General features: G+C 41.0%; 2 protein-coding genes across 8 annotated transcripts in view; both read left to right on the top strand.

The window, feature by feature from the left end:
- Positions 1–31: 31 nt before the first annotated feature.
- On the top strand, positions 32–10,405 carry rab15 (RAB15, member RAS oncogene family). Of its 2 annotated transcripts, XM_028397521.1 has the most exons (8): positions 32–142; positions 225–352; positions 6,013–6,073; positions 6,825–6,885; positions 7,384–7,461; positions 7,958–8,047; positions 9,028–9,093; positions 9,189–10,405. In XM_028397521.1, the coding sequence occupies exons 1-8, from the start codon at positions 132–134 to the stop codon at positions 9,348–9,350; spliced, it is 657 nt and encodes a 218-aa protein (XP_028253322.1). In that variant the 5' UTR covers positions 32–131; the 3' UTR covers positions 9,351–10,405. The 2 variants fall into 2 exon arrangements, with proteins under 2 accessions (XP_028253322.1, XP_028253323.1); XM_028397522.1 differs by lacking the exons at positions 32–142; positions 225–352 and adding an exon at positions 5,784–5,908.
- A 12,032-nt stretch (positions 10,406–22,437) lies between these two features.
- Positions 22,438–22,968, top strand: part of sipa1l1 (signal-induced proliferation-associated 1 like 1) — a 56,692-nt gene continuing 56,161 nt past the window's right edge. For 4 of the 6 annotated variants that reach the window (XM_028397144.1, XM_028397146.1, XM_028397148.1 and 1 more), the window contains exon 1: positions 22,469–22,649. The gene's annotated coding sequence lies outside the window, so the exon portion shown is untranslated. Of the gene's footprint in view, positions 22,650–22,968 lie in introns of all 6 variants that reach the window. The other 2 variants (XM_028397149.1, XM_028397145.1) reach the window with 2 other exon arrangements.

A 22,968-nucleotide genomic window follows, 5' to 3' on the forward strand; every position in this document is an offset into this window, starting at 1 on the left:
ACAATGTTCCACCGCGCCCACTGGAGCCTGGAGGCTGCCTGGGAAACTGGAGCATCTTTGCACTGCTGCTACCTAGCGATCCAGCACCAGTGAACAAAAAGAGAGGCTGCATGCTGACCTTCTGAGCAGACATGGGATGCAGGTGGGGAGGGATTGCTCATCCATCACTGAGTTAGCTGACTCTAGCTTTAAAAATAATAAAAAAAAATCTACACTGCGTGCAGCACTATGGCTAAACAGTACGATGTGCTCTTCCGACTCCTGCTTCTCGGAGATTCCGGTGTTGGGAAAACATGTTTGTTATGCAGATTCACGGACAACGAATTTCACCCATCTCACATTTCCACCATCGGTAAGACCTTACACTGCCTACAGGACTTATTTCTTTTTTTCTCTCTCTCTATGTAATCTTAATTATCTCCCCGGTTCATTACAGTAATCGTTCATTTTCCTTGTGCTGTTATTTGTGCACCAGCCTCTCTTTGTTGCCATTTAATACTCACTATAAAGCCCCATTTTTATTAAATTGGAGCATGGATTTAAAAGGCTATGATGAGATTTAATCAGATAATTTAATTCATATAGAAAGACCATAAAATGAGTCTGAGTGTATTGGTTGGAGAAGCCCTGCTATCATTTGGCAGCCATGCGGATGAGTTTTACCAACTATCAGCACTGTTTTGAGCACTGAGTGTGAGACATGTTTTATACAGCAGAGAATGGGATGTTTTGTGTCATGTTACTTGCTATCATGTATCTGCTGTTTCCTGCTGACATGCTTTCTAATGAGCCTGTGTGAAGCTTCATTAAAAATCTGATGTGCTAACTTTCCAACTACTGGCTGAGTGAAGCCTCACATTCAATATGTGCAGTATATCTACCTTCATAGCTTGGTTTCTGAGTGCAGACCATGACAGACACATTACCAGGCTTCACTTTGAGTTGATAGAAGCAGCGGTTTCTTTTTCTCCCCCACATGCTGCGGTTGAGTCTATCTTTCCTTCTTTGTCTTCTATTTTGTTAGGGCCTGTTTTTTGACATTGTTTGCAGTAATTTGCCAATTCTGTCACTTGAGGGGGAAGAAAAATTCAGGAAAGTCTCCTGTGAGTGTTGATGGATGCTGTCCAAATCATAAAACAGATGGTATCAGATCTAACACTTGCTCCATTATTTATTTATTATTTATTTGCTTTCTTCTAATTTCCAGACTGAACTTTTCTTCTATTTTCTTTTACCTGCTCTGTCTGATGATGATACATTCCTGCAAAGACTGCAAGATGCTATTTTCAGGCATGGACCTATAGCGCTCTACAGTAAACCTCCACCCTGTAGAGTGAAGCTGAATGCAAGCCTCTCTGTTGTCTCTACAAGAAAAGTTCAGGAAATGTAATATACGGTACCCAGTGTTCACAGCTAGAAGAGGCACAGATATTCATACTGGACAGAATAGCTGCAAGCAGCAGGTGGTGTCTGCAAGCCATGCTGGGAGGTCTTTCATGGGTCTGCAGTAATTAAAACTCCCCAGATCAACAAAAGTCCAGAGAGAGAGAGAGAGAGAGAGATGTGGTGAGTGACCACCATCAGTGCTCTCCCGCAGGGGATCAATGAATAATTTCCCAACCTTTACAGTGACAGACAGACATAAATTCTCCTTCATGTGCCCCTTATGGGTGGTTTCATTATTCATCACATACTTGGAGTGAGGATGGACTGATGTCACTCTTCATACATCTGCTGCTATATAAGAGTGTCCACTGTGTCAAGCCCTTAGTGGTATAATTGCATAACAACGGTACCAAATCGGGTAAAAAGGGTGTGTGCTGGAGCTCTGATCCTCATTCATGGATAGCAGCCCCACTGGACTTGTGGTTTTGGATCATTTTTCTGGGCTTCTTAGCATCAGCACAATAGGTCCCTGTTATAATCTGACCCTTTAGTCCACCCTGGCACCCCCTAAACTCACAGATTTGGCTCTCTTAGAGGTTCTGGACATACACTGTTCCTCCAGAGATTCAACTAAAAAATAAACTGGATTTCCTACATAACCCGATGAGACCAAGGCCCTGGATAACTGCACAAATGACAACTTTTTTCTCATAACGAAGCTGATTTATAATCATCATTGTAATGCACTAGTTTTATAACTCATCTCCGTACCATTTACTCATGCTGTACAAACTAATATAATACAATATGTAGCACAGCTGACAGCAGCATTGACACTGCACATGTTTTTATTTCCTGTTTGCAGTGCATTATAAAATAAAAGCCTAAAACAATAAATATCAAATAAAAGTCCAGGGTAATTGGAAGTGAAGGATTGTACCTGAAAGGTTAATAAACCCTCGCTTGTTGAGGTATCCCATTTTATTTTCACAGGTCTCTGTGTTCTGGTCTTGAGCGTGCACATTTTTCTGGCAGAGAGTAGCTGCAGAGATGATTTAGTAATGGTATTCAGTCACACTGCCGAGTTTAATCTTCCTGAGCGGCCTCGCCACTGGACCCCCCCGGCTGTCAAAACACCTATAAAACACCTGCTCTATATTATATCTCAATAAGCCGCTGTCCTCCTGGTAGTGATCTCAGTGGCGATATGGTCACGGCCTGGTTGTACGCTCAGCTCGAAGCTTTATGGCGGGATCATTAGTCTAAAGGGTCAGGCATGGATAGCAGCTGCTGCAGATGGTTATCCGGTTGGGAATAGGTTATCAGACAGAGGTGTCATAAAGGGCGTGACCATATAACCTGCTAAGAAGGCTGCGGTCCTATTGGTGTGTCTTTTAGCTACTTAAGAAGCTGCCCTGTTGACCCAGGGGTTGAGGGCCTCCGTTTGTTTACACATGTCTTGCATTCATTGCAGTATAAAGACACAAAACTGAGCTAGTTCAGGGTCTTTTTTCCTCCTTGTCAAAACATGCTACTTTACATTATCCACAGTTGGACTCAGAGGCAGACAGTTCAGCTGCTGGTTGTGGAGTGTTATCCCACAGATGCTAATGTCACACACTGAGCTGTGTCCCTCGAGCAGAGATTAGATGCAGGCTCCATGAGATTGCTTCTTTTACACTCCACTCTGTTTTTTTGTAAAAACGCCCTTGAGGACGTCAGAATTATCCACATACACATTACACTCGCCAAGATCTACAAACACACTTTGATTTGTTTTGTTTAAAGCTGGACATATACTGATAAATCAGCTCCTCAGTGGAGATTTTCTCAGCCAATTTCTACATATGCTAATGTGCTTGGTATAATGTGCCATTAGCCAGTCACTGAATGGGTTAAATATGTTGTAATGACCATCTTGCTGTGCATTATCCTGCTTATTGCACAGCTTCATACAAGATAATTAATAAATGCTGATTTAAAAGGAAGTTTAGCTCACTTCTTTAGCAGACTGGGTGTGATCTCCCCTGGCAACCATAAGATCATCCATTGAAACAGTCAGTTCTGCACTGGAGCAGTGTGTTCATGAGGAATAGCAGACTGACCAATCAGAATCAACAATTTAACACAGTGATATAATATCTCTGATAAGCTATCATTAGCCCTGCTTATGTGTTTTCTGATGAATGCAAATTGATGTACTCCTGTGGTTAAGTATTACCCAATTGGACAGCTATTGCTTTGTGCAGCATATCTATGGGGATTGAAATGCCTTTGAAGCCTCAAGTGGTCACTTGAGGAACAGCACTTTTGGTTCTTCCTTTATTAGGGCCTGAGCATGAAACTTGCGAGAGCCCTATTGAAATTTTTTTTGCCTTAACTGAATTAAAATTAAAGTGAAAAAGTCATTGGATACAAACTAGGAGAGAGTGTTAACCCCACCATCGCACTCATTTAAAGACTAGATTTCTCTATTGTTGGATTCTTACCCAAACAATGCTGTATTCTTGTCATTGATCTCTTATTAATGTGTGAGGATGTGTCACATTGATAACAAGATTGTAATTGTGTGACTAAAGAGCTGTAAAAGCTGTGCCCCTTGCTCGGCTGTGGCCTAAACACACAGCTGTTGACTGTTTCTCTGCCTGTAATGGATGATAGATCCATCCCCCAGTGATTTTGTTTTCATCCTTCCATCCATTAGCCAGCTTGTCACCATTACCTACAGCACACTGACATGTATCACTGCCTAATCCATCTTGCATAGTCATCCTGGTAATTAGTGAAGTCAGTTTTAGGGTGTGTAGCCATTAGTTTTTACACAACTCTCACACTGCTGATTGTGAGACACTGCCATGTTAAATTAGCTGCTGTCTCTCTCGTATTGTACTCGTCTGCATTGTCAGAGCTGTTAATAAAGGGAGGAGGGGAGGATGAAGAATGGCTTTTTTCAGGCTGTTCTCTAAGATTGTATGCAGCAAATGTGATGTTAATACAAAATAAAGGGAACAGCGGTCTTAAATCTGTCCTGTTATAGCACACAATCTAAAAATCTGACTAACCTTTGTGTCTGTTGTTAATCATTGTTTGCACCATAGAGAGACTCATTTTGCTAGTGTAAAACAATAGAACCCAGCACATACAGCTGATCTGTCTAACAGCTGGAAACAGACAGTGTGGGCTGCAGCATTGTTCACTTTTCCTAGAATTAACTCAGACTGCTTGGTTGACACTGTTTGTTATTCATTGTATTATGTTTCAGTTTGTGTAGCAGATTAGGTGTGTTTAGGTGGTTTAAAGAGTGTGCAAGGAGATGCTCACTGACAGGCTCGACGTACATTAACAACAGAACTTACTTTAGATTTCAGAGAGTTAGAGATGATTAATACCAGAAATCCACTTTTTTTTAAAGAAATAATAATAAATAAAGTATTAAGTTAGTCTATCTATTACTATTATCATTATTGGGTTTCTTGAGTTTGGAGTAGAATTTTGTCTTGGTCATCAAATAATTAAATCCAAAACAATTTTTACTCAATTTAATTCATTTTTAAGAAGAAGATAAGGAATAATGTCAGAACTCAGTTTTCTTCCTCCGATTAGTTATTGTAAAAAATCTAAAATCCTAAAAATACAAAGGTAGAATTATGAATTTAAACTTTTTAGTAGAATTGTGTCATAATTTTGAAAATAAAATAATACTATGAGAAACTTCATACTCAGAATTAATGGAAAAAGCTCTAAAATTAAGTACAAATTCTAATTTTTTTCAGTTTCCTTGTGCTCTTGCATGTGCCCCTCACTTTATGAACATTTTTCATATGTTTAAATAACACAGCTTCTCCCATATCTGGGCTTCTCTGCTGTGTTATTAAACACATTAACCTTAAAGATACATTTCCCAATTTGAGATGTCACAGTTTGGTCCTCCTCTTCTGCTTAATTTTATCCTTAAATCTTTTGAATGAATTCTGACTGCAGTTTAAAGCTTATTGAACCAGACTATAACCCAGGAGGGTGGCCTCTTTGTCAACAGTCCCATGCCTCAGACACAGCAAACCACTGATTGCTGTGCTGACCTTTCACTTTAGTCTTGATCTGTATACTCTCTAGCTAAGATAAAGGCCGAATTACAACTTAAATGAGACTTCATGCTGTTATGTCCAGCCTCCATGGAGCCCTCCTTTGACTCTTCTCACAAATACAGTCTAAAATAAATCAGCCATCTGTCAGTTGTTTCCTTACATCAGTCTCTTGGGATATAAATCTTGCAGGAGTGCGGCTATAAAAACCACAAACAGCAGCTCTTCCAGTTATGCCAATCGATTGGACTCAGTGGCTCTTTCTCTGAGCGTGATGCCGGCTGTGACAGAGGCGACTAGTATCAGGTTAATTGGGATAAACTGTTAAGTGATTTCACAGGGATTATAGCGTAATCTGTGGGAGCCTGTGGGTTCGCCTCTTATCGACTGAAACGCATTAGTCTGAGAAGAAAGGTGCCAAAAAAATCTTATTCTGTTATGTAGGTATGCTACACTCCACTACAGCTGTTTTACCTGCAGTGAAACATATATGCATTCCTAATGTAGTGTGACACATCCTAACCACATCTCCTCTCTCTTACAGGAGTCGACTTCAAAATGAAGACACTAGTAATAGATGGTATCAAAGTGCGGATACAGATATGGTATGTTGGAAGCATGAGACAAACCATAAATGACTGAAGACTTATCTGTGACAGGGCATTGTTTATTTTTTGCAATATCCATGTAGCTGCTATAGCTAATAGCACACACACACATATGTATATATACTGTATATATATATATATATATATATATATATATATATATATATATATATATATATATATATATATATAGTCATGTTCAGGGCTGCAGCTATTACCTGGACGCTGAGGTTATATTGGCTGTAATTTTCAACCTTTTGACAGAGCATGAGGACAGAGGCATGTTGTCGAGTATGACATGCGGCACAGCTGCATCATCTGTCTGTCTGTTAGCTCACTGCTGAATCACATTAGCATAACAGTGTTTATGACGACGTAGAACAATTTTTCCAGCCTGTTTTCTTATATCAGTTGTGACAACATGTCTTCTGCAAAGGATACACCTCTGCACTCAGAGCTCTTCAAGATAGATTTTTAGGAACCCTTTAAAGAGATCAATTTCCAGCTCCCAGTAGGGAGTGTAGGCCAGATGTGTTTGGGGTGGATGGGCACCAAGATTGGTGTCCTGTCTGTCAATGCAACAAAACCTTAAAAACAGGCTTTTTTGTTTTGTAATAGGAGCAGCCACTCATTTTCTTCTGCTTGCAATGTATGAGGACATGTAGGACTTTAGACACATGTTTAGACACACAGATTCGTATTGTTGTGTTGTATCATAACGTGTGTGCTTGTTAATGTGTTTGTCCAGGGACACTGCAGGACAGGAAAGGTACCAGACCATCACTAAGCAGTACTACAGACGAGCACAGGTGCAGTACTTGACCTAAAGCCTGCTCTCTATTGATTTTCCACATGTTACTGTAATATTATCACCCCAGAGAGTGATTTTAATCTGATTTACTCATTTCAAATTGAATTAGTTACAGCTGCAAAAATGACTCATGCCTAAATACTGGCTTCTTCAGTGACTTAGAGTAATCATTAAAGATCATCATCATTTAACCTTTCAGATTAATAAAAGATTGAATCTCAGACTTTTATACACTTGCAGCCTGGCTTTTGAGAATTTGGCCTATGCTTTGGGCCACAATATGATTTAAACTGGCTGAAACTGAATTATCTATTTACCAGAAACTGGTAATGAAATTGGTAGAAAAGTGACTTGTCTCTGTTTTGTGCTATAAAACAATTAAGTGGACTTCCTGTGCAGCCTGTGGCTTACAAGGCTGCCAGTTTTACGTATGGTAGTCTGGTTTGTTTACAGGGATCCAATTTGTTTTATATGCTCTAATATTTCTGACCATCAGGGAATCTTCCTGGTGTATGACATCACGAGTGAGCGATCTTTCCAGCACATCATGAAGTGGGCCAGTGATGTGGATGAGGTGAGTCAGTAAAACTGGGGATTCAGGGCCCAGATAAATCCGGGAAATTGGAAGGTAGAAATGTACTGACTGTGCAGACAAAAAAACAGACGCTTGACACGACGTGATAAAAACCAGATGCTCTGACCAGACAGCTGTGATGTGTTTTTCATCTTCAAATATCTATCATATGTTAAATATTGGATGGAACATTTTTTCTATTGCTTTCATAACACTCATGTCTGCTTTTGCTTCCCCTTGTCATTTACCAGATGATTTTATTCTATTAATTTAGTCATTATGGACCTAATTTCCTCTGAGTCAAATATATCCTACACTCATCCTGGCATGCTTCCCTCTTACTTTTAATCTAGGTCTCATTTCCTGAAGGCTGTCGTTCCTTTCCTCCCCTCCGCCTTCTCTTGACATAAGAAAGCTCTCTCTCTTTATTATATCTCTTTAATTTTGCTTTGTCTTCCTCCTCCTTATCCCTCAACATCCATATGAATCTTTGCAGTACGCTCCCGACAAGGTCCAGAAGATTCTCGTAGGAAACAAATCAGACGAGGTGGACAAGAGGCAGGTGGCCACAGAGCAAGGTGCCAAGGTGGGTCTGTAGAAATAGATTGTGAGAAAACGCACAAATGATGAACATTTAGAATACAAAGGGTGATTGATAAGCAGTCTGGTCATCTCATCATCTGGTGAAGACATGATGGTAGCAGCTGGTGGAAGGTGCTCCTTCTTCCAGCATTATTAATTATGGACTACTGAAATCAAACAGCAGGGAGATTCGGGAAGATAACTCTTCCTCAAGATGAAGAAGGAGCACAGTGGTCGCCATTTTGACAGTGATGTTAATGTCATTGCTGCATGAATACCTGTTATTTGAGGTGTGACATGAACTAAGCAAAAAAGTTTATGGATCTGTCAATGCTTCTAGAGAGGATAGAGTGAGATTTGATCTGTCACATGTATATAAAAAGTATTAACTTGTATAATAGGGTCTCAGATACATATATCGCAGATCTAAAATCTGGCAAAATGGCATCAAAACATTTAGTAAATTCGCATGCATGTACTGAGAAAGATATAATTCACTGTATATACTATGTGGCCAGAAGTAAATAGGAACCATGAGCAGTTTTAGTGGCAGGCTCCCTGTTTCATCATGGTACAAAGATTCCTCAAACCTACACAATGCCTGACCTCATTACCCTTCATCAAACTTTACACTAAGCTTAATGTGCTGGACAGGGAGCCAGAAACATGGAGGTCAGCAAACATTTATGGAGAATCTGTGTGATCCACAGCAGCTGTGTGTAAATGTGGGAGGAGACCGTGCTGAAAAATACATTAAACCACAGTCACCCATTATATTTGTGTCAATTTGCTGCACCCCCCTTTTTCCTTTGTGTTCTGGGCCCTTAATCCACTCCTCAAGTATGGTCTGGAAAACTTTCTGTGTCTGTCTGACCAGAGCTTGGCCTCCTGTTGCCTCACATTTTCCACCAAAAGCTTGAACACAGCTCCGTGTCTGTCAGTCACACACAGAGGACATAACTGCTCCTGTTTTCTGTCTTCCAGCTGGCCAGAGCTTATGGAATGGACTTCTTTGAGACAAGTGCCTTCACCAACCATAATATAACAGAGGTGAGCTTCAGCATCAAATGCTGTAAATATCTATATAACAGGAAGAAATGACCTCTTCTTCTACTTCTTCTTCTCCTTCTTTGTTCTCCACCAAGACTTTTACACGACTGGCTGAGCAGGTGCTGGCAGCCAATAAAAAGGACTTGGATCTACTGCGGATATCTTGTAATGATGAGCTGAATCTTGCTGCACTTGAGGAAGAGGAGGGACTCTGTGACGGACCTGATGGTGACCAAAACAAAGGCTGCTGGTGTTAGAAGTGGGAGCAAGAATAATGTCATCGCCACACACTTTGCACACTTTTGGGAAAATGTGTCTCCTTTCTTTCTTTTAAAATAGAGGCTACAATTCAAAGCATCTGCAGTATCATTTGAGAGCAGGGTGAAGGTAGAAACATTTTGCCATCGAGTGTCAAGTGTATGGTGAATTCACCAACTGAAGGCCAGAATTTGTTTCTTGTCCTAATCATTAGTTCCTGTGTGATGTAAGCAAATGGAAACATATTGCAAATTTAGAAAATGATGGAAAATTTCCAGGAGAGGTGGAAGGAAAGATTGAAACTGCCCAAAACTCTTTTTTTTCTTTTTTATTTTCCAAGTGCTGTGTCTGACATTAACCACAGGGACTGCTTACATCTGGCCTTCATCTATCTCCCTACCCCTTCACTGTTTTTTGTTTTATCATGCAGCCCGTCTATCACTTAATGCTTTGGATGGAGTGGGAGGACTCACCACAAGAGGGTGCTACATGCATTGCAAAAAAACAGGCTGGAGTCATGAATGTCATGTTGTGCCAGTTTTTTCTTCTTTGATTTGGTTGTAATTGCACTCGCAGTGGCTACCTTTAATGGAATGAGAGGATTCTAAATAGAATATGCAGCCATTTTCTTATTTTCCTGCATTGTTTTCACACAAATGTTGACGACAGGAGCTTGTAACGTCACCCACCTGCTGAAGGTGGTCGGTTGTTCCTGCACAAATGATATGATTTTCATGTAGCAAAAGGTATTTTTTTATTTGATGGTGTTTATTAACAGCCAAAACAAATTGCATTGTACATACCAGGTTGGTATTCTCATATATTCCATGTATTACCATTAGGGGGCTGTATAAAAAAAAGTCCAAAAAGATACTGTCTGAAATGTTCCCTTTGTGAAGATAATAATGTTTTGATCCTTCCCTGTTTTGTACAGAGTCCCGTAGAGATGCCATTTTCTTTTTTCTCCCCCTCACAGATTTATTGATGAGTGAGAGTTTTGCATGCTTTTATTTTAATTGCAACTTCAATGAAGTTAATAATCACCTGACCATAGCACGACATTTGACCATAGCTGCTGCATAGTTTCGCTGAATGACCATCACAGGATGACCTTTTTTTTGCATCTTCGTACGACTAAATGCTCCAAACCAAGTGTGCGAAACGGTGGTTCTGAATGATGGATACACAACGTATGTGTGTTGTTTTTCAGGAACTTTCTTTTCTTTCTTTGAGTGTATTTTAACTGTACTTGTGGAACTATATTACATGCAACATGTAAAATGCAACATGTTATTCTTGGAGAAAAGGTGTCAGATGTTTATGAGTAAATACTTGCAGCTATACGGGTCTGTGTCTTTTTGGTAATACGGTAAATAGTGTAAATATAAAGGTTGGACATCATTAGATACAACAATAGACAGCTTTAGCATCCATAGATCAATAACATCAATGTAACAATATGTGGTGAGAAAGAAAAATCAGAATGGAAATAATAAAACTAACCTTACAGATGTAAACATATCAGTTTTAGATCAGTTTTAATATACATCATGTACTGTTCTCTTGAAATTTAAGTTACCACGTGGAGAGAAAGGTTACTCTTCATCCTCCTCCATCTGGGGTGTTTGTAAGTTCAGTAGCAGCAGTGTAGCTGCTCTTGTCACTTCTGTATTCTGATCAGCAAGATCCCACAATATACCTGAAATCTGCTAGGTCCCTGTCAATGCTGGGACCACTTTGACTTCACCTTTCACATCTGTCCCACTTTCCATCCCCTCATGTTACTGTCGGCTGGGATTGCCACATCGATCACAGCTGCCCTCGTGTTGCTCCTTGTCGACCACCTCCGTGTCTTGCTGTTTGTATCCAGCAGCTGCTTGTCGGTCTGGAACTAGAAATCCCACAGGATCCTCTTTGGTGTTCTCAGCCACTGTCAGTGGTGTGTGCCATTGGGACTTCTAACCCATATTCAGCACTGATGCTCCTGTGCTGTATTTCAGCCACTTGATTGTGTCCAAGCATGCATCTTAATACTTGAACGTCTCAGGGACATCTTTGTACAGCTTGACTCTAGGGATGTGAAGCTGAGGGACTCCCACAGTTCTCTGCACCATCCTCCCTCAGGAGCTTGGTTTTCCACAACAGTTCCTCTTCCTCCCTGATACCACTAAATAACATCTATTGGGATATATTAAGTCATGTAATAACACCTGGTGTCATTTGCATTGAAGTTAACATCAGTGTCATGTCTAATTAGCTCCAGCTGCAGCATGTAGATGAACACAAAGGGGACCCAAAGCTGACCCCTGAGGGACCCCACAAAAATGTAGTCATGGAAACTATGAATATAAATGATAGATCTTCTTTACTCACCTTATGAACACATATCTGGTCTTCTATTAACAGCCTGGTGCCCCCTGACAAGCAAACAAACCTCAAATGTCTCAAATGTGAGATGAAAAGAAAAGTTCTAGCTTCCATGTTAAGGAAAGTATACAAGTACAGAATTATTTGATCGCATACAGTCTTCATTGTCATAGAGTCCAACCAAATAACATGTTGTTGCCACCTCCTAATCTAACCACTAGATGACAGATGAAGCTCATTAAAGTATTGAATATGAATTTGCTTCCTGTCCTCTCAGAGCCTGCAGAGCTCTTTAAATGTGTCATGGTGAGAGTTACATTAGTCATTTACAGTGGTACACAGGGAATATTACACCGCATTCAAGAAGTATTTACCATCTGGTGGTCATTTTCATTAAACATAACTTGAATACTTTTAATAGCCCACAGTGCACATTATTTGGTTTTAATGCACTGCCATGCCCCACGTGTTTGTTTAGTGGAATTGTAATGGATGAATCTTTTATTACCAGCTCTAACGGGGTTTTCTCAGTGAGGCTGCAAAGCCTTTGTTCATCACGTCATCCGAGCTGTTAATGTTGTGAACTCATTAAAGCTTTTTGGGCTAAATTACCATAACGATGAATATGCATGTGGAACTGTTGTCTGGTTGATAGATGTGACAGCTCAGTATCTTAACACAAGGCTGAATGACACACAGACACCGAATGACAAGTCGACTTGCACACTGACACATGGCGCCCACGCAAACACACGCATGTAGCACATATATGTGCACAGCAGGGAGGGAGCTCATTGTTGCTGTTGGGAGCAAAAGCTATCATCATCATCATCATCATCGTCGTCGTCATCATTTTCCACAACACAAATCCCAGACCACATTACTTCAGGTCTTGCAACTATCTGACATTCAGCCATATGGTGTGTGTGTGTGAGTGAATGATAGCTGTGTGTGAGTTAGTGAGGAGGAAGTAGAAGCTTCCTGTGTTCAGGTGCATAAAACAGTGAGCAGGGTTCATGGAGCTGCATTAGCCTGACTAACAAACAGCTGCATCCAGATCCATCAGCAGTGTGAGAGAGTCTCACTTTCAAACTACAATACATGGCATTAAAGATAAATGTAATCTGTAATGCATCTATTAGATTACTCAACATATTGTAAAGAAGAAACATGTAGGAGATGAACAAATGAAAAAAAAAATTCAAATGGTTGAAAGTTTCTGCATATTTATGTTGGTATATTGTTGGATAGAAACAACTGGACATAAATATAAGGTGCATCTTACATGCTGTAATTTGGCTGGTCTTCCCCTACCTGGTTTGGTTGTATATAATATTCAGACCTGCATAACAGCTACCGACTATGCCAGCAATGTTTACCTGATGTTAGCCAATAATCAGCAAAGTATCTTACTGGGTAGCAGATTGACAACCACGTATATGTACATGTAGTCAGTTTCGAGATTACCTTAATACTGTATATAAAAGACAGCTCCATCTAAATAGCATGTCATTGAACCAGAATGACCAAAAAGTAGAACCTTCCTTTATGTGGAAATGTTCACATATGTCCAAATGTCCACAGACTGAAGACCACCACTGTCACTTGACCCTGACTGTCCTGCAGCTGCTTATGTGCCAGCATTATCAGGACTGCTCACTGACACTTGACTGGCCCTTTCTTTTGAAATGCTGACATTTAGTTCACAATTGTCCGAGGCTTTGTGGGGTTGGCCATCATTTAAAGGTCGTTACAATGTGTTTTGCTACAAATTTCAAACCTTATTTTCTCTTTTTTTCATTTTTGATATTTTCCCATTCCCTCTCATGTTATGACTGTTCTTTTAGAAAATACCAAAACATGACAAATAATGCCACATTTATCCATAACGAAGTGTGTAATAGCTGGATATTCTAGCCTATGATTTACTGTCCAGCCTGCTGACATCTTAACACCAAATTAATAAGATGTCTCACTGGAAAAAAATCTGTGCCAGTCATAACAAAGAGATGAACCACATCAATTCTTCTGAGACAACAACACTGCATTTAGAGACACAATCAAACACTCACAGCCTCTATTACTCACAAGATGACGACTTCACGCTAAGGCCACCAGAGGCCTCTTCTACACACCCACTCCTAATCCCGAAATACCTGCCCAGCAGCTTTAATTAACTGCTGCAGCACCCTGCCAAGACAGCGCCCCCTCCCTCCTTCCCTTTGCTCCACACTTCCCAGCATCCTCGCCAATGCCTCTATTCCAAATAGAGCTCTGTGGTCACAGCAATCCAGAAAATCAGAGGAGAAAATAGACTCTAAATCACACATTCAGATGTTGCAGTGTAGGTGGAAGGATCTTACATTGAATCATGTTGTCCTCCATTTTCTCATATCACCCGTGGTTGCACTGGGCTTTTTAAAGCTACCTGTGCTTCAGATCCACCTCCATTCATCCTATTTAACAATGTATAAAAATCAAACTGAGTGGGAAGGGGTGCAGCCTGTGTGACTTTCAGGGTGTTGTGCTTCAGTGTACATTTGTAGCAGCATTCCGTGTGTTGAAAGAAAAAGAGCAGTCATGGTTTCATTCATGTATCCAAACTCTCCACCCTCACTTCCTCACCTACATCCAGGTACATTTGTTTTTCTTCTTCTTCTTTTTCTTCAACCTGCTTTGTTTTCTGTTGTTGTTTTATTCTTTGTTCTTAGCTTTGAAAACATGAGCTAATACTGTATGTTACTCTATTTTTTTACAGTTTAACACATGCACCATACAGATTAGTATAAGCTGCACTATTTATTGTTGTAGCTATCGAGTGCTGTGTGACTTAATAGTAACAAACCCAAAAAAGAATATGGCAGACAGATAAATGTTTTGAGACCACCAATGTGGTGTTTTGGACAAAATACTGGAACTGAAAGAGGAGGGGGGCCAGGAGAGAAATAGGATCATTTTATATACTCTTAGCAATACGATGTTTGCATTAGGTAAATCAACCCCTGCTGGATAAAAAAAATGAAATAACACAATTTGAATGCATTAATTTAACATGTACTTGACATCTTTTTGTGGAGCACCCAATCCTGGTGCCAGCAGGCAAGGCAGACAGTTGCCCAAGGGCCAGACAACTTTAAACTACACTGCTCATAAAAATAAAGGGAACACTTAAAGAACACAATGTAACTACATGTCAGTCACACTGTGAAACCAGCCTGTCCAGTTAGGAAGCAACACTGATTGTGGATCAATTTCAGCTGCTGTTGTGCAAATGGAACGGGCAACAGGTAGAAATGAGAGGCAGTCATCAAGACAAGCCCTATAAAGGAGAGGTTCTGCAGGTGCTGACCACAGACCATTTCTCTGCTCTCATCCTTTCTGCCTGATGTTTGATCACTTTTGCATTTTGTCAGTGCCCTAGAGGTAGCATCAGATGGTGTCTGTTGCTCAGGTAGTGCAGCTCATCCAGGATGGCACATCAATGTGAGCTGTGGTGAGAAGGTTTGCTGTGTCTGTCAGCATAGTGTCCAGAGCATGGAGGAGATACCAGGAGACAGGCCAGTACACCAGGAGACATGGAGGGGGCCGTAGGAGGGCAACAACCCAGCAGCAGGACCGCTACCTCCTCCTTTGTGCAAGGAGGAGCAGGAGGAGCACTGCCAGATCCCTGCAACATGACCTCCAGCAGGCCACTAATATGCATGTTTCTGCTCCAACTGTCAGAAACAGACTCCATGACGGTGGTATGAGGGCCTGACATCCACAAGTGTGGCTTGTGCTTACAGCCCAACACCGTGCAGGGTGATTGGCATTTGCCAGAGAACACCAAGATTGGCAGATTCACCATTGGCGCCCTGTTCTCTTCACAGATGAGAGCAGGTTCACACAAAGCACATGTGACAGATGTAACAGAGTCTGGAGACACCGTGGAGAATGTTCTGCTGCCTGCAACATCCTCCAGCATGTTTGGTGGCCATTAGGTACCAGGATGAGATCCTCAGACCCATTGTGTGACCATATGCTGGTGCAGTGGGCCCTGGGTTCCTTCTGGTGCATGACAATGGTAGACCTCATGTGGCTGAAGTGTGTCAGCAGTTCCTGCATGATAAAGGCATTGATGCTATGGACTGGCCTGTCCGTTCCCCAGACCTGAATCCAATCAAGCACATCTGGGACATCATGTCTTGTTACATCCACCGCCTCGTTACACCACAGACTGTCCCGGAGCTGACTGATGCTTTAATCCAGGTCTGGGAGGAGATCCCTCATCAGGAGCATGCCCAGGTGTTGTAGGAAGGTCATACAGGCACGTGGAGGCCACACACATTACTGAACCTCCATGGGATAAAAATTTTGATTTAAATTGATTATTTTTATGTTATTATGTTCTCAACATATTCCACATGTAATGAATGAAGATTTTCAACTGGAATATTTCATTCATTGAGATCTAGGAGGTGTTATTTTAGTGTTCCCTCTATTTTAAGCAGTGTGACAGTAGGAGACCTACCCAACAGCACCCTGCCTGACTCCAATGACTCTGCTGACTCCAGAGCCTCTGGTGTTTTGCGTACAGTTCCTCTGCAACAACAAAAATATAATTTAACAGTACTATAATATTAGATACAGATGTTTTTGGACTTCATTTATCCGAACTGTTTCTGAAGGATGCTAATGCTATTGCAATGCTAATGCTATTGCTACAGCTATATATTTTTTTTTCCAAATGATTAAAAGACTAGGGATCATTCTGAGTTAAGACTTTGCAATAAACTGTATTATATGTCTGTAAATGTATCCTTCTAAATTCTGTCTACTGGTACTTTAAGTGTCCAACCAATCCCCATGCTTGCATTAAATGTAAGGAGGCTGCTGACATCACAGACACCAGTGGAAACAAAAACGCAGCAGCATATTTTTCAGGGTAGCTGTGGCAACAAACACACAGCACTAAAGTGAGATCACCGATGCCCAAACACACCACCGTGTTTGACGTGTGTGCTGCGCCAGTAGCAGAGCAGCATGCAAGCTTGCAGGCTTCACTTCATTTAATGCAGATTTCAGGTGCTTATAAAATGATTTTTTTAATGATGGATCATGTCACAAAACATACAAGAACTAAGAATCTTTTCGAAGCCAGCATGATGGCATGACTCAAAAATGCATTTGTCAGCCTGACTAACTATTTTTAATCACTGCCTGGGAGGACACTTGGTGATTTTTGTTAATGAATCACTGCATCAGCATCTTGTCTCACAGATCAAGCTTTCATACTGATTTCAATCGTATTAGAAACACTCAGGATGGGAGTGCTTATGCAGGAACAGAATGTATAAAGGATTTATGTTCAGTAGTTAATTGATTTCTATACTTGTGCTCTATTCACAGAAGGATGGGGTATGATGAGGTAAGGCTGAATGCAGGTGCACATTTATGCACAGACATTGGTAAATCCTCATAACATCAGAGCTGGATTTTTCCTTTTCTAATGTTTTTCCAACCTCAGCTATACCCAAATCCTATCAGAGCCTGTCCACATCCTGGCCAAGCACCAGCCTGCCTCTGCCCACGCCCCCCAGTGTGAAGTTAGAAATCAAAAACAACTCAATGTCTCCCCAGGACAACCAGCGTTATTTCTGGTGAAGAAATGTGTGTATCTGTGAGCGCACGTGTGACAGGGGGCGGTCGGTGTGATTGAGAGGCAGCGGAGGCGGACTGTGCGTGCTTATATATGTCTATAGGTGCGTGTATGTGCCCTTATGTGCATGCTTGAATAGGGTCCAGCTCTGAAGCACTTGTTCTTCTGCAGGGTGTTGTGATGTCATCCTCCCACCTCTCCACTGTGTTTTCACACCACCGTGAGTCACCCAGCTCCAGCTATCTTCATGGAGAGATGTACGTGTGCGCACACAGTGCCAAGCGGGGGGTATTTTTTAACATGAATTGTGTCAAGGCCTTTACAAACATATCTTGAAAAGAGTTTTCTGTAAGTACCTTCCGTCCACAAAGGGGACGGCTGCGAGCATAACAGGGATGTGCAGTTTTTGACAGGCAGCTCGGATGTTAATCCTCAGAGAAACCACCTGCTTCTTTAACAGATATGGAGACTCTCTCCATAAGCAATACATTTGTCAGACAGGTAATGGAGTATGCGTAATAATAAGCAAAATGCCCATGGGGTGGGTGTGTTTGCGCCTCTGCAGCTTGGACACACACCTTTTAGTGAGCTGCTTTACTCACCATGCACTACAGATTTTTCTTTTTGCTGCACAAGAGCAGCGCCTGTTTATTCAATAGAATCAATATAATATGGGTTGAAGATACACCCATGAAATGGTTGATTTATTCTTCCTTCATCTGTTTGCTTTAGCAAATGGCTCTTAAATTGATGGACAGGAATTTGAGGTGTGCAAATACATTTGATTGCATAGGGTTTGTGATGAAGTGGTTTATTTGTCTAGCTCCAACTGCTCAAACCCTAAAGGCTGACGACTCCAGCACAGGTCCTGGTAACTCTTCCATATCTTGACAGCCAAAATCTTCAAGTCCTAGGTAGGACAATGTCCTATCAAATTTATGAACATATCCTGGATTCACACACTAAATTCAGTGCAGAAGAATGTCTAAAAGGACGGCTTAGAATTATTTTATGGACCTCCCTGAATTCTCCTTCTTGTTTCAACAACTTTGGTTTACGTTGAAACATCAGATTGAAAATACAGAGATGAGCTAAACCTCTAATATATAAACTATTGGTTTCCTGAAGAACATTTTGGAATCTTAATGTAGCAGCTCTGTCTTCATTCATCTTGGCAGTGCTCACGTCTGCCTAACTTTCAGTCAATCCAAAAAAAAACACGAAAACCATGCAACATAAACAGCAAGCTGTTAGTTTGAGCTACAGTTTAATAAAGTTTATAATTAGTCATATCTAAGCATTTTCTAAAGCATAGTCTATAGTCTAACTCTGCTACGCCCCCCCTCTATAATCTGCATGCCCCTATGCTTTTCATATAAAAAAAAGAATAAAATGGTGCCTATATGTCACTCAAAGAAGTTGCTCTCTCAACTGTGCACAACTCTTAGCCTTACACATGAGAAGTACAAAAATGAATATCCATTTGTCATAAAATTATTTGCAATTGAAAACTGATATTTTGAGTTCTATGGGGATTGACTCAGTTTTAGAGCTAGCCTCAAGAGGCCACTTGAGGAACTGCAGGTTTTGGAACACTGCCATTAGCCCTAGCTGTACTTTCTGTATTGTAAATTAGCGTCCTAATAGATTCTGATGCTCAGACTGAAATGTAAAATTTAAAATGTGAACTCAATGCATTTGATGGCCACATGCTTGAATCAAACATCACTTTACTCAAAATGTGTTTAAGTGGAGAAATAAATATGGTAAACGTCCAGCTCTGTTTGTTCTTTCATTTGAAACAGTGATTTGAAACATCATTGTTTGATGTTCTAAACATCTGCCACTCAGCTGAGAAAATGACCCTTTACCAGTTTACAATCACAATAACATGGTGCAACAAAACACTAATTGCGCACACACTCCAATCAAGACACAGTGGTCTCCACTTATGACAAACAAGCGCATCAAATTCCGTTTTCAGAGCACACTGTCTGCATTACACCCCTTCGTAAAGGGGACAAAAGAACCAGTGTGTGAGAAAAGAACTTGTCGCCTTTCTTCATGTCAATCTCTATTAGTGTAGGAGCGCCGTTTGAGTGGAACTTTCTGAATGGGGCCCATTCTTTTCATTCCTCTGCTTCCAGGGGTAACAGAGACAGGAATTCCACCCCCGCCCCCTCCCTCTCGGGGTGCTACGTGGTTGCCCCATGTCTGGGCTGACATCTAAATATTACTCAGACATGTAATGAGTGGCTTCTGCAGTGTCACAAGCAGATACGATAGCAGCGTGCTGTGATGTAAAGGGCACGGAGTCATAGATGAAGGGTCAAAGTCTGGAGCTTCAAAAGCAGCCTTCCTTTTTAAGACTCGTTTCTTCTTTCCTTTCAGAGCAGCCTAGAACATAATAGCACAGATCCAGATCCAAGATGGCACTACTGTAAAAACAGGATCTTCACCTTGCGAAAGAACTGCAGAATTATCTTTTGATATGCACAAATTCAGTCTCAGCGGATTTTGAGCAAGCTGCATGCAAGAAGAAGAAGTACAGTTTTCAGGCTTGTCATCATATACTGCTTAGTAATTACTAAGGAATTGGAACATTCCCCACTTGAGAAGGACTGTGTCCCCATTCAAGGTTTTGAGCTGCAATTGTAGCCACATTTTTATGCTGTACATAGGTTTTTTTTTGATGCATCCCACAATGGAAGCAAAAACTGTTCTGTTCATCTAAAAATTATTTTTTAAATGTATGTCTATTGATACGCATCCTTTATCATTTCCTTATACTCAAAATCAGTGATTGTTCAAAGCACATGTACCGTAGTCCAACTTTTTGCAAGGGCTTGAATGAAAATTGACAACATTGACCTTCACCTAAGTTTGTCATCATCAGACCTCTTCTCCAAGCTGAAGGAGGAGTTCAGTAGGCTTCATTTTGACAGTGGGGGTGACATCGTTGCTGCAGCTTTCCACAGGTAAAAGCTGCAGACTATAAGAAGAGATTCGGTTTTCAACAGCTGCACTAAGTGTGTGAATGTAGGGAAGTGAGTGTGTCTGCTCCTCTGACCACAAATGCATCATTAATCTACCTTATAGACTGTATAATACAAGGTTCAATAGAATAAGGTTACACAGCAACTACTGCTGTCTTTTCCAGCTTTGCAGATGCACATAAATTGAGCTTGAAAGTGAGTTTGAAGGCACAAATTGTCACCAGCTGCCAGGGTGTTTGTGGCATTACTGGTGCATAACTAGAAACACACACACAACTCCTCTGCATCGGGTCACATACGATCTTTTCTTGTAAATGCAGTGTGAATAATGATCTCTATGTATTTGGAAACTTCGCATTACATTGTTCTTATGAACACTTCTAAACTCCATCATTCCACCTACTCTTGTGTGATTATTTTTAGTAGCTCAATGACAGTTGTACTGGCAGTGAAATGAACGGTGAAGCTTCTCTGTCACTGCTTGTTGATGATGTGTCTTCTCCATTCTTTAATCCAAACTGAATTGCATTCTGTGGCTAACCCAATTAGACTACTTGAGCTAATCCAGGGGGAGCAGTTTTTCACCAGAGAACAATACACACCGCCCACACAAATATCCGCCCCGTGACAGAATGGGGTGGGTAGTGTTAAGACCCACAGAGCTACAGAGTGTTTTTAATGACAGTAATCTTTTTCCTCTTTGTCTTTATTAGATTGTTATGTAATTCTGATGACTTTTCAGAATAATGGGTACATAGATGGAAAGAGGAATAGAAAGGAAGCCAGTGGTAAATGAAGAGAAAATGGATGAATGAATGAAGATGAGAACTTCTGTCACTATATAATAACAGAGAAGAAAAGGCAGACTGTGAGGACAGAGACAGAACAAGGTTGTAACTGTTCACAGGTGACTACGCAGGAGAGAGAGAGAGAGAGAGTTGAATTCCTCTCAAACAATTCACACTCTTCGTGTTAGTACCTGCTGAGATGCTTTAATTAGGGCAATGTTCTTCCTCTTATCTAATTAAAATTTCATGCAGAAATAATTAATGCATGTGCAGAAAGCAGGTTGAATCTGTAGAGCTGAGCATTTGGCATTTAAGTAATAATCTTTTGCATACATTAAGAAATGTGTCTTAGTTTATTACTAACTGTATATTTATTTAAAGACTAAAATTCACTGTTTAGCAACTTTACGGGCAACAAAGCATTTAAATGAAAAAATATCTCTAGTTCCATGTTTACACAGCTAATGTGGTTATAAGCAGGAATTGTTATTAACAAAACTAGTTTATACAGTGAAGACACCACTGGAGTTTGTTTTGCTGCTCCATGTGCTGCAGACAGTGCAATTATTGCAAACATAGAGCCTAATCGCACTCTGCTGGTTAACAGAATGCTAACACTGTGATTAAATTACTCTGTCTCTTTACAGACCAGTAACTAACATTTAGGAGGGCCTTTATTTTTGTAGCTCTAAATGTGACCATGAGCTGTATAAATATCTTAAGTCAGTATGCACATATAAACTATATATAACCTTAAACATACATAGGTAACTAACCTACTGTTCACAAAACTTGTGACAGGAAATGTTAATAAAAATAGTGCAACACGTAGTGTGTCATCTTTGGGCTAGTGCATCTTTAATTTAACTTCCTTTAACACCCATCTCAGCCATGTCTACCTAACAGTTCCAGTTAACAGGATCCATTTCGGTCTTGTTAGCCAATGGTTGTCCTTTTACTTTGCTATACCTGCATACAAACTGCAATAGATGATGCAATCGGGTTTTATCTTTCAGGATTCATCAACACTTAAACCTGCCACTCAAACACCAGTTGCGTGAGGGGGGGGTAATCCGTTGCTGAAAAGCCCATCTGATTCTGTTGCCAGAGCAACGCTCTCCCTCTCTCATCCTTTCACCAGTACTCTGCCTATCCGCTCTTTTCCTTTCACTCACCGTCCAATCGCGAGACTACGCAGTCCGCCTCTCCAGTTGTTGCTACCGTGCTTGTGATCTCGCGAGAGTTCGGTCCGGAGGAGTTCAGAGAGGCGGTGACCTCATCGTCGTCGTGAGGCGGAGCAAACTGCTGCAACTTTGGATGAACTTCTGATTTGAACAAACCGAGCGGCGGTCGGCAGAGTGCACGGACAGCAACAAACATAAAGGTGAAGAGGCACAGAGGTTTCTCCTCATACACGTTCCTTGTTTGTGCTTTTTGAATGCCGGTGACTGAGCAGCGAGAGCGTTGTTCCTCCTCTCGAGGGGGCAGACAAGGTGGACATTAATAAAGGTGAGTGCGCTCTTTCCTCCGTTGTGCTCAGACACAGGCGATATAAACAAACATGTTTTTGTTAACACTAGACGAGTCGATAATGATTCATTCAATATCTGCCTATTTCAGTAATTGAACGGGTCATTACTGTAATTTGGCGGTGACGCTAAGCAGGGGAAACTACAATGAAAAGTTTAGCTAGCAGTCAGGTTTCGCTGAAGTGTGGGTGTATCGCAGTCCGTCTGTTTTCAGGTTAATGTTTCATTTATCCAACTATATTCCTACGAGGTTCTCTGTCACTCACGTCCTGAGCTCAGTGTCTGGTTTTGTGTAGCAT

The sequence above is a fragment of the Parambassis ranga genome, chromosome 24, assembly GCF_900634625.1.
Source record: "Parambassis ranga chromosome 24, fParRan2.1, whole genome shotgun sequence".
NCBI lineage: Eukaryota > Metazoa > Chordata > Actinopteri > Ambassidae > Parambassis > Parambassis ranga.